The sequence below is a fragment of the Podarcis gaigeae genome (assembly GCF_964106915.1).
Source record: "Podarcis gaigeae genome assembly, chromosome: 12".
Classification (NCBI taxonomy): domain Eukaryota; kingdom Metazoa; phylum Chordata; class Lepidosauria; order Squamata; family Lacertidae; genus Podarcis; species Podarcis gaigeae.
This window is the reverse complement of record NC_139688.1, coordinates 58,285,379-58,301,244: the sequence shown is the minus strand read 5'-3', so window position 1 is coordinate 58,301,244 and position 15,866 is coordinate 58,285,379. Positions and strand designations below refer to the sequence as shown.

General features: G+C 42.9%; 1 protein-coding gene across 6 annotated transcripts in view; it reads left to right on the top strand.

The window, feature by feature from the left end:
• Window positions 1–15,866, top strand: part of GLI3 (GLI family zinc finger 3) — a 239,278-nt gene that overhangs the window by 121,241 nt on the left and 102,171 nt on the right. For all 6 annotated transcript variants that reach the window (XM_083706243.1, XM_083706246.1, XM_083706245.1 and 3 more), the window contains one exon: window positions 13,134–13,239. In XM_083706243.1, the coding sequence (XP_083562369.1) occupies window positions 13,134–13,239 (106 nt within the window). The remainder of the gene's footprint in view (window positions 1–13,133; window positions 13,240–15,866) is intronic.

Sequence of the window (15,866 nt, the reverse complement as noted above, 5' to 3'; positions counted from 1 at the left end):
TGATTGATCTTCTTGCAATCCATGGGACTCTCAAGAGTCTCCTCCAGCACCATAATTGAAAAGCATAAATTCTTCAGCGATCAGCCTTCTTTATGGTCCAGCTCTCACTTCCATACATCACTGCTTGGAAAACCATAGCTTTAACTATACGGACCTTTGTCGGCAAGGTGATGTCTCTGCTTTTTAAGATGCTGTCTAGGTTTGTCATTGCTTTTCTCCCAAGAAGCAGGGCTCTTTTAATTTCGTGGCTGCTGTCACCATCTGCAGTGATCATGGAGCCCAAGAAAGTAAAATCTCTCACTGCCTCCATTTCTTCCCCTTCTATTTGCCAGGAGGTGATGGGACCAGTGGCCATGATCTTCGTTTTTTTGATGTTGAGCTTCAAACCATATTTTGTGCTCTCCTCTTTCACCCTCATTAAAAGGTTCTTTAATTCCTCCTCACTTTCTGCCATCAAGGTTGTGTCATCTGCATATCTGCGGTTGTTGATATTTCTTCCGGCATTCTTAATTCCTGCTAGGGATTCATCCAGCCCAGCCTTTCACATGATGAATTCTGCATATAAGTTACCGTATTTTTCATCCCATAGGACGCACCTAGTTTTTTTGGGGGGAAATAAACGGATTTTTTTCCCTTTATTTCCCCCCCAAAACCAGGTCGGGGAACAGCGGGATGGCGGCGCTGCAGCTCCCCGCTGTCCCCCGAGCTTGTGGGGCTGGCCGATGTCTCCCTGAAGCACGGGGCGCTCTGCTTCAGGGTGTCCCGGGCAGCAGGCTGCTATCCGCAGCCTAGGGAGCCCTGTGGGAACTCCCGCGGGCTCTCCAGGCTTGCTGATAGCTTCCTGAAGCCTGGAGAGCGAGAGGGGTCGGCATAGCTCATAGTTTCTCTGAGTTATTCAAGCCCCTTCGCCACGGCAAGGCAGTGATCCATGAAGGGGGATAGCAGCATTAGCTTCTTGTTATAAGTAAGGGGAAATGGGTGTATGATAACTATTTCTGAAATTTGTGAACCTACTGGAGAGGTAAGAAAGGAGTGGCAAAATTAACCCCCAAAGAAGGAGGAGAGATTCTGGCAAATATGGTCTGGTAGAACTCAAAATAGTCTGTAGTAATGTAACAAAGTTATTAGGGAACACTATATGTAAAAATATACTTGAAAGAGCAAGAGCCAGTCAGTATTAAATAACTAAATCACTCTTTGGAAAGATTTACAAAACTTTTGGGCAAAATGAATGATGTAGAAGGAGTAAAGTATGTGGCATTGGTTCAGAATTTGGTATAGTACTAAAGGCATCTTATCTGGAAGGAAAGATCAGAATGATGGAAAAGGAAAATAGTCATAGGCTTATACTCAGAGGAATGTACACACATAGTAAAAGAATGAGATTTAGGTCTGGAAAAGAGATCTGTGTTTGGATTTAATTTTCTTTAATGATTTGGCAGACAGAAAACGGCATATTGAAGGAGATGCCAGAAGTTGTGGGTTTATGTCAGTAATGACCATTTAAATGGCAAAAATAGAACTGCAGGATGTGGCTGCAATCTTATCCTTATGCTCACTTATACCTGGGAGTAAATTCCATTTTACTGTATGGGACTTACTTCTGAGTAGACATGTGTAGGACTGCATTGTTGCATAATTCCAGGCACAAGCCTTTCAGCACTGTGGGAGCCAAAGAAGAAAAGAGAGAGGTAGAAATTCTGTTTTTACTAATGATTAATTACTTTATTGTATTTTTTTGCCTAACACAGGGCAATCCGTAGGTGGCATACTATCAAGTTTACAAACATATAGAATTGTTAAAAATATTAGAAAATAGATCAGAACATAAAACATGAACTTCCGAAGTGTCTCACTGCTTCAGAGTACAAATCTATCAGCAGCTGGTGGGACTTATTGCAGGGATCAGGGAACCTTTTTCAGCCCAAGGGTTGCATTTCCTCATGGGGAACCTTCCAGGGACCACGTGCATACGCCAACGTTTCACATTTCCTGACCAATGAGCTGATGAGCATCCCTGTGGCAACTTTAGGTTAAAATGGAAATAGGGAATGGAAAATGGAAATAAGAGCAGTAACAAACCCCATGAGCTGGCTTGTGATGGGCGCTAGTCTGCAAGATGGGTTCACTGCACATGGGTGAGCTTGATATACAAATCAGCCACTTTAGATGCCTCTTGAAGTTACTTCTACTTTGCAGTTGTTGAGTGTGAGGCAGGCCACAAACGTATCTGCAACACTTGTATAATGTCCCACTAGTACCACTCTAAGAGTACATTTTGTGTTTTGTTGTGACCTACCAAACTACACACAGGCCTGTAAGATGTGTGGCAGCGATCTTGTTTTTATATTCTGCAGATGGCAGTAAAAGCACGATGTCCGTTGAGTCTCTGGTGGGCTATTGTACGTGGTTGGTGTGCTGCATTTGGTTTGGCGAGTTGCAAGTTGCAAGTTGTGCTCTACAACCGCCACGTCGTAGGTGCTTAGGGCAGGTCTAGGAAATTAGTTTCAAGAGTTTTATTTGAATATAAAAGAGCCCTATTTGATCAAACCAAGAATTCCACCTAGTTCAGCATCCTGTTTGCAGTACTGGCCAAGCAGATGCCTCCAGGTAGAAGACAGCAACCTCTTCCATTGTTTATCCTCAGGTGCCTGATCCTCAGCAATGCTACCTATGAATCTCAGATTCCATTTAGCTATCGGCAGTTGACAAGCCTGTCCTCTATAAATTTGTATAATCCTTTGGAAACCAGTGCTTTAAAAGCCATCTGAACCAGTGCCCATCACTCCTTCCATCTGAATTATATGATTTAATAATTCCAGAATGTTCTTAAATTTCAAAACTTTCCCAGTGTGTGCTAACATGTAGATTGGGACATGCTATGTCTGTTTTTGGATACATCTTCACCCGCATAGTCGCAGTATTTGCAAAGGATGTGTTTATGCATAATGCATGTTAGCTTCTTTTGCCAACGTATACAGGTGAAATAGGGTATAGTAAATGTGCAGAATTTCCTTGCCCACATTGGCTACAGGGGACGCATTAGCCCCAGTTGTGAAAGCAAAAATGCTTGAATTCTGTGTGACAGAATTTAGTTGAGGTCATGCTCTCTGATTTCAGTCTTAATAAATCATCCAAATCAGGAACTCTGGTTTTTAGAGAATTCCATTTTCTCATTATTCTGGAAAGCTATGAATGCATTTTGGGAGCTGAAAGTTTCTGTGCGTTAGGGCTGATTTATATGCAGTAGTATAAACTTTCATGGTGTTATGTATTTTATTGCTACCACCACAGAAGGAAAAAGATGTGACTGTAGAAAGATCCCATCAACATGTATGCAGCCAGGCAGGAGTCCAGAGCAGCTGGATTAAAGCACACAGCTGGAACCTAGAGATGAAACTGTTTTTGCCTCGCTTTTCTTGAATTTGTTTGTTTGCTTGTTTGGGTGTGAGCTTTATCCATGGTGTAAACACCAATGTGCAGGGAACTTAGAGGAGCGGAAAATGCAGCCCAGAATGGTTGTTTGGGCTGGGGAGAGAGATAAATTGCTTTCCCACTTGCGACAGAGCATTTGAAGTAACAGAGGAAGGGGGTTCTTTTGTCAGTTTCTGGCAGAGTCCAATTTGTCATTTTCTTGCAGAGAGCACATTATTAAGTTTGTTAAAGAACACCACAATGACCCAGAAGTTATAAAAAAGGGCCCGTGGCAAAACAAGATCTCCACGCATTCCAGGAAAAGACTCCAATTCCAAATAACATTGTGACAGGACCAGAGTGTGCCATTTGTTTCTGTTTTGTTTTCTTGAGTTTATACACATGTACTTGTGATGTAGAACTGTAGATAATTTGAAAGGGGTGTTATACCAGTTGCCAAGAGCAGAGCTTAAGTGGAAACTGTACTCCATAGCTAGCAAATTTCTATGGCCTCTCATATATATACACACACGCGCACGCGCGCACACACACACACACATATATGAGAAAGAGAATGATATGTATTGTGTTGTGTATCCCTGCACTTTTGTTGTTGACAATGCTTTCCCCCTCTTACTCAAGAAATACAGTTTTGTTTTGTTTTAAAAAAGCATCCTATGGATGCATTTTTATTAAAACATTATTGTTTTATTGACAGGAAGCAAATAGTTTCCTTTACCACCATCTTCTTGCGCATCTTCAATAACCACTTGGGCTTGATGGTTATATGGAAAAACAAACCAGGGCTGTCTAGTGCGTGGAGCCAGTTAAGGACATTCAGGGATCATAAGAGTCTGTTTGCATCTTTCTTACCACCTAACACTAGCAAAAGACTTGGATTCTCATATTGGCCATGCAGTTATCTTGCAAAGTAATCCTGGCGAGGCATCGCGGAGCATGTTTGGGAAGATGCATTTTCATCTAGCCTGCCTCTTTATGGGGAAAGATGAAGGCTGAACTTCTTTGCTGGGGCGTGAAAACATTCTCCTCCCAGTTTGGCTAGGCCAGTCCCCATGTGAGGTAACTTAACAGTAGAGACAAGCTAGTCATGAAAATAGTGGTTTTTTGTGACGTTTTAGTTGCTATAATAAAGGCAACTAATATGGAATTCGGAAGTTTTCTTATTGGCCAACACAACTACCTTTTATATTAATAACCACACAATTCCATCCCTTCGGATTTTGAGCCGTAACACGGAATTATCCTGAAGCTGAAAGCCAGCCCAAGGTATTTAGTTGCCAAAAGCAGACAATCCAAGTGACACGCTCTGCTTACCACTAAGTAACGTGGAGCACAGTCCACTGGGAACTCATTGGCATGAATGAAAATTGTGCCCCGCCATGCTCTTGCTCATTTCCTGTCCATTTCAATGGGGAAATGGCTCAGATCTGTCCAGTTTTCCACCCTTAGTGACACCTTTAATCATCCATCTGGGGCTGCAGCCTCTCCCCAAATTTGTTTTACAGCTCTTAGTAAATTCTAGGCGATCACTAAGTAAATAATATTAACTTCTGGGAGCCAATTGACACTGATAGGGGAATTTTAACATGCTTGCTTATTAACAGGTAATAATAAAGGTAAAGGTAAAGGTACCCCTGCCCGTACGGGCCAGTCTTGCCAGACTCTGGGGTTGTGCGCCCATCTCACTCAAGAGGCCAGGGGCCAGCGCTGTCCGAAGACACGTCCGGGTCACGTGGCCAGCGTGACATCGCTGCTCTGGCGAGCCAGAGCTGCACACGGAAACGCCGTTTACCTTCCCGCTAGAAAGCGGTCCCTATTTATCTACTTGCACCCGAGGGTGCTTTCGAACTGCTAGGTTGGCAGGCACTGGGACCGAGCAACGGGAGCGCACCCCGCCGCGGGGATTCGAACCGCCGACCTTTCGATCGGCAAGCCCTAGGCACTGAGGCTTTTACCCACAGCACCACCCGCGTCCCTAACAGGTAATAATAGTAGTCCTACAGGTAATAATAGGACTACTAAAATACTGGGTTTTTCTTTTTTAAAACATAGGTCTTTAAATCTGTACACAGTGGAGTTGCAATGACTGTGGAAAGCAATAAAGTGCTCTAGCTGAAAGCCAGCCAGCAGCTATTTAGCCAATACCTGCAGCAAATCTGGCCTGCTAAGGAGCTTTCAGTGGCTGCCAGTTGTAGAAAATGTTTCCAGCCTTTTTCCTCTTCCAGCTCAGATAGCTAATTCTCCAAGCATTTGGCACCCAGATTGTTGGGGAACCACCGAAAACAAATAAAGTATGTTCCCATAAGGTGTTTTGGTTTACATAAACACAAAGGTGGCAAAACAGACACCAAGTGTGTGTAATACTTGGTCCCGCTGCTTTGCTTTGCCAAGGGGGGAATTCCAGCTGGAACAGTGTATTACTCGGAACGAGCTCTGGAAACTCTGCACAGAAGTGTAATTAGTGAAACAAAATGGGAAGTAAGGGGACTCCGTCAAACACAGTGCAATCTTTTATTTCTTTCTTTTTGTTTTAAAAGGTTGTCCACCACTGGGGACATCTCATTGAGGCCCCCACCAGGACCAGGCTAAGGCAATTAGTAGTTGCACCCAAATCTAGACCTGGAGGGTCTCCAGCTCAGGTTCCAGGTGTGCTGTGGCTTCAGCCAGACTGTAGCCGTCAGAACCTACTACTTTTTTTTGAAATGTCAGGGACAGAAGACCAATGCAGACATTTGTTTCTGCTTGGCAGGGCTTTTGTTTCATGGCACTATTCACTTTTGGCATTATTTAGTTGACATCCTGCTTGCCTTGTACATGGAGATCATAGTCAACTGTTTCTGTTGACTGTGTTGCTGAGTCTAAAGGAGAGGAGCAGAAGTGCGTAGAATTAATTGGCTTCTGAGGCAGAAAGAGAAGGAAACCACACCTCTCTGAGACACAATGAAAATGGAGGGGAAACCTGTCTCAAACATTATAATAGTCATCTCCATCCTAGTATCCCCCAGATGCTTTGGCCTACACTCCCACCAGCCCCAGCTTGCATGGCCAACCATCAGAGGTAATGGAAGGTTGTTGTCTCAAATGTCTGGAGGGTACCAAGTTGGGGAAAGCTGCACTCGAGTCATGAGTATTAATAGCAGGAACACGTTTTTGCCCAACTGCTTCTACAGCCCAATGGATAGCTAGTGTGTTTATTGCACATAAAGTCAATGACGAGATTGTCATTGACCGGCCTATCTATTTTAAATGTATTCTGAATGTTCTTATGTGACGCCAATAAAGGTTACTTGACTTGACTTGACATAAAGTCAAAATGGGCTGCAATCTGGAGTAGAGAGGGCACAAACAATATTCCCTTGCCCCATACCATAGGTCCCCAATTACAGCCTGGAGTAGGGGGCACAGTTCAGACAGTGGCAAAAGCTGTGCACACTGGCATCTTTATGGGCATAGGTAAGGGGCATGTTTCCTCTGATGAGCCCCTCCCGGGGCACACCTCTTATTTTCTCACATATAGCCGAAAGGCTGCTTTCTACTCTATGGGGAAAAGCAAAACTGCAATCATCATTCTTTGGCAAGATGCCCACCGCCAGCCCCCACTCCAGGCTACCCTTCCTGCACTGACATGACCTTCACCCTAATACTGGGCAGCCTAACTTTCACTGACAGATGTAGCAGTATGTATCCTCCCCATCACTCCCTGAAAAATACTTCATCGTCAAGAGAAGAAACTGAATATTAATTCCCTTTCTCTTTATTTCCTTTTTGTTCGTTTTTCATGCTAGAATGAAAAATTAGATGTGGCTGAAGTTAGTCAGCTGTTCCCTAGGACCATGCACATAGTTTAGAAAGCACTATGTGAATTTACCAGACCAATTGAACAAGAGACCAATAGGACAAAGCCTTTATGAGAACTGATATTCTAAGATCATGAAGCAGAATTGCTGAGTTATGCACTAATGGTACATCTTCAGTGTGTTCATATTCTGTATTTCTTATTTCAAAGGAGGGAAGTAATGCTTCAGGAATGGTTATAGCACTGACTTAGCAGAGACTTCGCATTGATGCAAAATGTTGATTACACGTATGCAGGTAGACAAATGATAAATAAGAAAGATACTGGAAAACCTTTAATGCCTGTCAGAGGACTCCTATTGGTCTGTATTAACCATGCCCTCAGTTCAGCAAACCTCCCAAGAAGATTGCATTTGCTTTGATATTTTAATAGAAAATGTTATTATCATTAAAGTTTCACAGGAGATTGTGTTTTATTCATTATGAAGGCAGAATGAAAAGTTTTGCTTTCAAGCCCAAGGGGAATATCTTGTTTGAGGAAGGGAACAGATGCCTTTCACTTTAAGAAAGAAAAAAACCACAGAAAAAACCCCTCTCCCAAACCACTGCTCAACTGCCGGAGACAAAATCAAGACAGAAAAGAAAGGTGATAGCTGAAAGAAGAGGTCTGTCCTTGGGCTTTGGAGCCAAAGATTTTGAGGACTTGATGGCAGAGTTAACTGTGGTTTCCTCACCTGGAGTAGTAGTTGGGTTTGTTTCTTCTTGATTCAGCAGCTCCTGGAAGGTATGGCTAGTACTTTTCTCTGTGCTCACAAATATCAGCATCCTTATCACTAGTATACCTGTGTTTGAATTGTAGTACTGCTGCAGGTGGAGGCCTACATGACTGAATGTTCCCCTTAGTTGGGGTGGGGAGCAATCCCTTTAGAGTAAAAGAAGAAAAAGGAGAAATGCTGCCATGTCTGTTCTCAGCAACCCCCTGGCCCTTGTGTATACTTTTGAAGTTGTGCTCCTGAAACACCCTGGAGAACTAGAGTCATTGGCCTTGTAGAGAAATAGGAAAGGTCATAGAAGCCTCTCATTGCCAGTATTGCTCTGCATTGTCCGTAGCTTGGGAATAACGTAGTCCTTAATTTTGAAAAAAGAAACTGCTCAGAAACTGTTGATGGGTTCCAGCTCATTTGTGTTATCGTAGCATGACCCATTAAAGAAAAACTTATATCCCACTGTTTGGATTAGTTAGTCCTGTATATTTCCAGTGTAGCCCTATACACTGACTTTCATTTAAGAGGACTCCACTTCCATAGGCGCTATTCATATATTTTCCTCCTCTGGCACTTTGGGGATCAGACAATCCTTAGTATATTTCTTCACTGGGGAAACATTGGTTAGAGTGAAGGTAGATGAGGCAGATGTCAATTTAAGGACTGATGCCCTTTCCTTTTCTGGTAAGACTATATAATAAGAAAAATATTGTATTAGGAGGAGCGAGCCAACAGGAAACCAAGCTGGCAGCTATAAAAGCCATACATAGATAAATCACGTACACACACCAGTTACATATTTATAGGGCCCCCAGTCTGGTTCAAGTCAAGTTCTCTCTGTAGGGGCTCTTTCAAATAAGTATTTGAAGAAGATTTCTGTATGAATATTCAAAGCGTTTCTATCCACCTCCCTTTGCACCCACAGGCATGTAGAATTTACTGCTTACCTGTGAGCTGTGTGGAGTTTCAATTCCTTTGGTGCAATTGATTTCAATGGTTGAGTACATTATCCCCCCCTTTCTCCCATTTCACATGTTACTTTTTTGGCAGCAGAGTACACAGCACTTAGCAGCTGGTTTGTGAAACCATCAGTCAGGAAATTGTATGATAAATAGGGGGTAGCCAGGTTTAGTGGCACTTTATTCTGCTTCAGCAGTTTTAGCTTGACTTTGGAAAAATCACCATGTGGTATTTTGTCAAGGGTTGCAACAAGAGATGGCTAGAGTGCAGCAACTTAGCATACATCCTGCTTGAGCTATGATGTTCCACAGCTGTATTGCTCATGTGTAAGGAATAAACTCTGAGCTGGATAATTATGGTGAATGCCAATTTTTCGGATTTCTCCTCATCATGCTGGTGGCTGTAGACAGCTCTGTTACAGTGATTGACTACTTTGTCTCTGCCCTCCCCACACAATGGAAACTGCGAACAAGGTGCAATTAAGAACTGGTGAGGAGCTTAATGCAAGAGGACTCACAAAAGGGTGCTCTTTAAATTCATGATCAAGTTTCTTGCGACATAATATTACAGTATTTAAATTGCATATAATACTATTGCATGCCCTTAGATGCTTAAGAGCACTTGCACTGCTTCACAAACTGCATTTTCTTGTATGAGTAAATGTGAAAACATAGGGGCTTTGCAGTTGTGTACAGAAAGCTAACTATCAGCAGGCGTGATCCTGAAAGTGCCTTCCATGTAGGAATTTAGTCATATGGTCCTCATTCATCTACACATGAAGAATATACATCAGGCTGCTAGGATTGATGCTTCTTTGTAAGTAAGGGTGATCTGAAAGTATCTGGGGGATTGTGCTCCAAGCCTTTTGGATTCAATGCATGTGGTCCTACTGCTGAGTTATGGATGCTCCCTATTAGCTAGGCTTAAGTCAGGGGTCAGCAACCTTTTTCAGCCGTGGGCCGGTCCACTGTCCCTCAGACCGTGTGGTGGGCCGGACTATATTTTGAAGGAAAAAAATGAACAAATTCCTATGCCCCACAAATAACCCAGAGATGCATTTTAAATAAAAGGACACATTCTACTCATGTAAAAACATTGATTCCTGGACTGTCCGCGGGCCAGATTTAGGAGGCGATTGGGCCGGCCCAGGGACCTTAGGTTGCCTACCCCTGGATTAAGTGAATGGAGTCTTTAGTTGAGCTGGTATCAAATAGGAATTCTGCATCTGGAACAGGCTCAGGGTTTGTTGTGTTGAAGCTCTAGTCAATAGAAACATTTTAGGATTTTGCCTTTGTATCACAGGCAGCTTTCACCTTCTATATGCTCCGACATGTCTCTTAACAAAGAAGATAAAGTGTGGGTAGAATTGGTGGCATTATTTCAGGATAGGTGCAAAGGATTGGCCGCTTTTTACGGATTTCCTCACTCCAAGAAACCCACACCCAAAGCTGTTTAATGTGCCTGTTTCAGAAATACGATCTTGGCAGCCTGGGTCTCAAGCAATGTGAAGGGATGTTTGTCTTGGAGGAGATGAATACAAACAATCTTTTATGAGGTATCACAGCATTTATGGTTAATGTTTTCTACTGGAGAATCCAAACGCAAGTTCTTAAGTAAGACTCGCTGTTTGTCACAGAGGTTGCTCCACATGAACTGAAATGTGTGTCAGCTCCATGCCCCTGTGAGTCCCTATAATTCATGCTAAGCCTTGTGGAAGTTGGTGGGGGTTGCAGAGAACTTTCCCATACGAATCAAGGCCTATATCTTTGTGTTTAAGAGGGAGGACAGAAGTTGAGGCGCTAGAAATTATTGTTTTAAGTGGTACTTTGTCGTTTACATTAGCAATCCATTACAGTTCCCCAAGGTTCAGGATCAATTCAGACTTGCTGGTAAGAAAGCAATTTAAGAGTCAGAATCTAAAGTTTTTTTTTATGGCAACTGTGATCTGAATATGATCTGATATATGTGAACTTATATGAGGTCTCTGTTCATGTGGATGGTGTCTGAGGAGCTTACTCATTAGATTTCCACATGTTGGGAACCGCCCTGAGAACATTTGATGAAGGGCAATATAGTAGTAGTAAAAGGTAAAAGGACCCCTGACCCATTAGGTCCAGTCGTGACTGACTCTGGGGTTGCAGCGCTCATCTCGCTTTATTGGCCGAGGGAGCCGGCGTACAGCTTCTGGGTCATGTGGGCAGCAAGACTAAGCCGCTTCTGGCGAATCAGAGCAGTGCACGGAAACGCCGTTTACCTTCCTGCCGCAGCGGTACCTATTTATCTACTTGCACTTTGATGTGCTTTCGAACTGCTAGGTGGGCAGGAGCAGGGACCGAGCAACGGGAGCTCACCCCATTGTGGGATTTGAACCGCCGACCTTCTGATTGGCAAGTCCTAGGCTCTGTGGTTTAACCCACAGCGCCACCCGCGTCCCTAGTAGTAGTAGTAGTAGTAGTAGTAGTAGTAGTAGTAGTAGTAAACACTTTATCCATTAGGAATGAATTATTATCTGTTTTGCTTACTATAAACAGCTGTCTTTTGTCAGGCTGCATGTTTTAAATAGTGTACTTACATTGTGGATTTTTCAGCCTTTCTGTATTGTGACCCAAGTTCTGGTTTGCATGTTCTTTGTGGGCCACTGCATATTTGCTTCTTACAGCTTCCTATGGGAGGCTGGTGGAAGAGCTTCCAAGTGAAACCTCAGTTTCTTCTGCTTTCCACTAATGCTGTTGTGAACATGTGAGGGAGAATGGAAAGAGGAGGAAATGTTCCTGCATTTGCGGAGGCTCTGTCATTTCACCCAAGACACTGCAACAAATTGTGGCCAACAAGACGCTATGAGAGATAATGTGGCTGCAGCTTCTCTATATTTCGCCACACTAACATGTGGTAGAATAAACACAGGACGCAGTGAAGTAAACATTCCCCCCCCCCTCCAGTTAATTGTCTGCTGTTTGCAGGGGGTGGAGAAGCACTAATCCTGATGATGTTGCGTCATCATGCACTTCATTTATGAAACATTTCTAGGGAGGTATGTGGGGGGGGGGCAGCTCCAGTAGTCCTTTGAAATGGACTTTGCTACGCTATATTTTTACAAGTACTTTAAAAAAAGAAAGAAACACATGCTAATAATAATAAATATTGGGGTGTGCTTATGAAAGGCTAGCTGATCTCTTTGATCTGACACTTCCCATATGTGCACTGCAATTATTTATTAAAGACTTCTTTATGTAATTTTCCATTAAAGTGATGAAAAGAGAATATTAAAATTAAGACATGAATATTCATGTGTGCCAAGCAAATTGGATGAGCCAAACTCTGTATCTTACACATTTGGCTTGGGTACATGTAAATGCAAAGGTATATTCAGTGCTGTGCAATATTATTGTTGCTGTGTGCCTCTTCATGCTTCTTGGCAGGTTTGTGTCTTCAGGGGTGCGGAAAATTTCAAAATGTGGTGTGATTCTCTTAGAATCTCTGTATTCTTTCTTTTCTTTTTTTAAGCCTTATGGCTGCTTGTGATAGGCCGTAGCTCAGTGGTAGAGCTCATGCTTTGCATAGCAGAAGGTCTCCGGTTCAGTACCTGGCACCTCTAGCCAGACAGAAATACGTAGCAAGTGATATGAAAGAGCCACCTCGGCTACACTGCCAGCCAATGTAGAATAAATTGGGCTAGATGGACAAATAGTCTGGCCAGCTACAAGGCCTCTTGCTGTGTTCCTAAGCCATGCTTGGTAGTGGGCAGTGCACTTCGAAACCAGAAACGTCAACAGGATTGCTCAGTGAGGTTTTCGGTGGCCAGAGGTTTGACCCCCGAAGGCTCACTCATCCATTGCCTCCCGAGACAGACGGATGCCAACCACAGGCCAGAGGGTAGAGCTGCCATGCCATGCAGAGATCCTTATCCTTCCCCACGAATAGCAGAATTAGGCAAAATAGTTTAACAGTGCAAAATAAGAGAAAATATTCAAATGTTAGTAATTCGCATTATCCGTGTAGATACAACTCATATTTTCTTTTCACAGCGTTTGGGGCTGCCTGGGTGCAGATTTCTTACATATTTCTTTGGGGGTTTTTGGCAGTGTGTACACACAGACTTGTTTATTGGATCTTTTAAATATTATATACTGCTAAGGTACAATAACAATGAGATTTGGAAACCCATGTTTCTTTTTTCAGATCCGCCCCACCTTTTCCCAGCATTCCACCCTCCTGTTCCAATTGACGCAAGACACCATGAAGGGCGTTATCATTACGAACCATCTCCCATTCCTCCGCTACATGTGTAAGTATGAACTCTTGCAGCACCTTGGCTTACTAAAGAACAGCTGAAGAAAAACATCATAGGTCACGGCATCTTTTGTGCTGCTTGAGCAACCTATAGCAGCAGGAGACCAACTTCCTTTAGCAGACCCCTTTAAGAGGTCTCCCCATAGTTTAAAAGCAACTCCCTCCTCCTCCTCTAAATGGGGATGGCTTGATTGCAATGAGCACACTCTGTGCATGTTTAGAGGTGCTCTTATGCTACCACCTTCTATGCGTAATGGAAATTGGCTCCAGATGACGTGATAACTTTGTGGTGTTGGTTCAGTGCCTTTCACATGACTGGAAGAATCCACACGAAACCCAAACAATTTTTCTTACAAAAAAAATTCCTTCCAGTAGCACCTTAAAGACCAACTTTAAGGCACCACATGAAGCCGCATGAAATGGAAGTCCATCAACCGTATCTCAAGAAGTGTGCCTGCACACGAAAGCTCATACCAAAAACTAACTTAGTTGGTCTTTAAGGTGCTACTGGAAGGAATTTTTTTTTTAATTTTTCTTACGATATGCCTTTTCTGACTCTGGTTCCTATCTGTATTTCATTTCTACTTCGTTTTGCAAAGTATCCGAGAAATTGGGATTGATAGGCGCAGGGTAGCCAAATTAGTGTCAGACTTGGCTGGACTGAAGCGTGATCACACACACACGTGTATAATTCCCCACAATGGACTCAAGATATCATGCCACCAGGAGGTTTTGGGGTGTCATAGCTTTCCTATCTGTACTACCAGAAAAACACAGGGAAAGCTGCATGTGTTTTACAGGAGCCGCCTGTCTGATGGTGTAGAGCCAAGGTGGCAGTGAGGTCAAGGTTATATGGACTCACTCATGGGAATGTTGAGTTGGCTCCATCAGTGCATCAGCACTAGGGTGGCTGTCATGTTTTGCCACCTGAGACACCCTGTACCCATCCCCACCAAAGCTTTGTTTACTGGGGTTGCAATGTAACCGCTTCCAGCAAGACCTTGAGAGCCCCACAAGATTTCACAGGAACCCAGAAGCTATTTATTCTCACTTCTGCAGCAGTGTCCCTTGGATTCCACTGTCCAAGGCAGCTGCCTCAGTCCGCCTCATGGACGGTCCGGCCCTGATCATCACAGCCCTTCCTGATAAACAGCCACATGACTTCTGCACTGATGCTAAATATGACTAATGCTAAATAGGCTCCCTTTTAAACTGGGTTTGCAAACCTATTGGAACCCCTGATTAAGAGAGGCCAACCTGATTAACAGAATCCATCGTCTGCAGTGTTGCAAGAAATACATTATGGTTAAGGCAGACAAAGAAAAGCTAAAGAGGGAATGAGAGAGAAAGTGTGCATCCCTGAAGGTGCTTGCTGATTTGCAAACTGAGGTGCTTAAATGTTCCATTGTACCTTTGGAAAGGTTTTGTGGTGCAGCAAAAGGGCAAGATTTACTCTTGGAATGCCTGGGGTTTATCTGTCTGTGGGTTCACTGAAGCAAAACAATCCTACTGCCTTAGCAGTGAAACTTATAATAGGTAGCTACCAACTACTACCTATATATTTTGTTGACATTTATTCTATGAGTTGTCATTCTATAAATACTAAATTAAAAAGTACCAAACACTGTAAAATATCACGATAGAAACTGGGACTGGCGTGTCCCCTTCCTGGAAGCTCCCCCCCCCCCTTTTCAGTTTTTGGATTAGGTTGGAATTCTTTCTTGCTAAAAATATCCCATGGTGTCAAAAGCTTTTCACAAGTGACTGCTATGAAAGGGGATGAATTCTTTTTTTTGGGGGGGGGGGTAGATTGTCATAGTCTACAATTGTTGCATGCATGTACACCCAGTCATTTGATTGATGGATTTGTAATCCAAACAAAATTGCAAGTGTGGCAGTTTACACTAAGTTAACAAAAAATACTAGTGAAAGCATGTATTGGGGGGGGGGGAGCCTTTATTCAAAATCAAACACTGCTTTATTATGGATGGGAAAGGTATGTCAACATAGAAGGGAAGGGCGGGGGGTGGTTTCCAGTGTCTTCTTTTCAACTATAAAATCCAGAAGAACTACTATAATCCATAAAAACCCAAATCCACAAAGCAGTTTCAGTCCTTTGCTAAAAGGCTTGATATATATACATTTAATCATCTCTAATAATCTCTCTCGCAGTGTGGAAATAAAGGAAGAAAAGCACAAGTAATACTTTGAAGAATAATGCTAGTTGTTTAGATGGCAGATTGCTTCTCCATGGCTATTAGTTACAGTTGTGTAATTACATATATACTGCAGGGAAAAAAATGAATTTGTTTTAAAACAAGTCGTCTTCTGTGAGCAGAATTAATTGATATTAACAATCCTAACTATATGCCCAAGAACTACACAATATTTTACCAGCAGTTATTTTGGATCAGTCTCTTATTAGCCAAATTGTAATTTCAGAAGAAATTGGCCTGAAGGCTAGCAATAAATCTGTGTTGCATTCTTCCTTGGGCTTGAAAAGCGGGGGACCCTGTATTTACAGTTGGAGTAGTAGAAGGGGAGAGAAGACTTCCAGGAACTGTGATTTATTTTTCCATTGAGGTTATTTGCATCTGTTATTATTTGGATTGTACTCGGTTG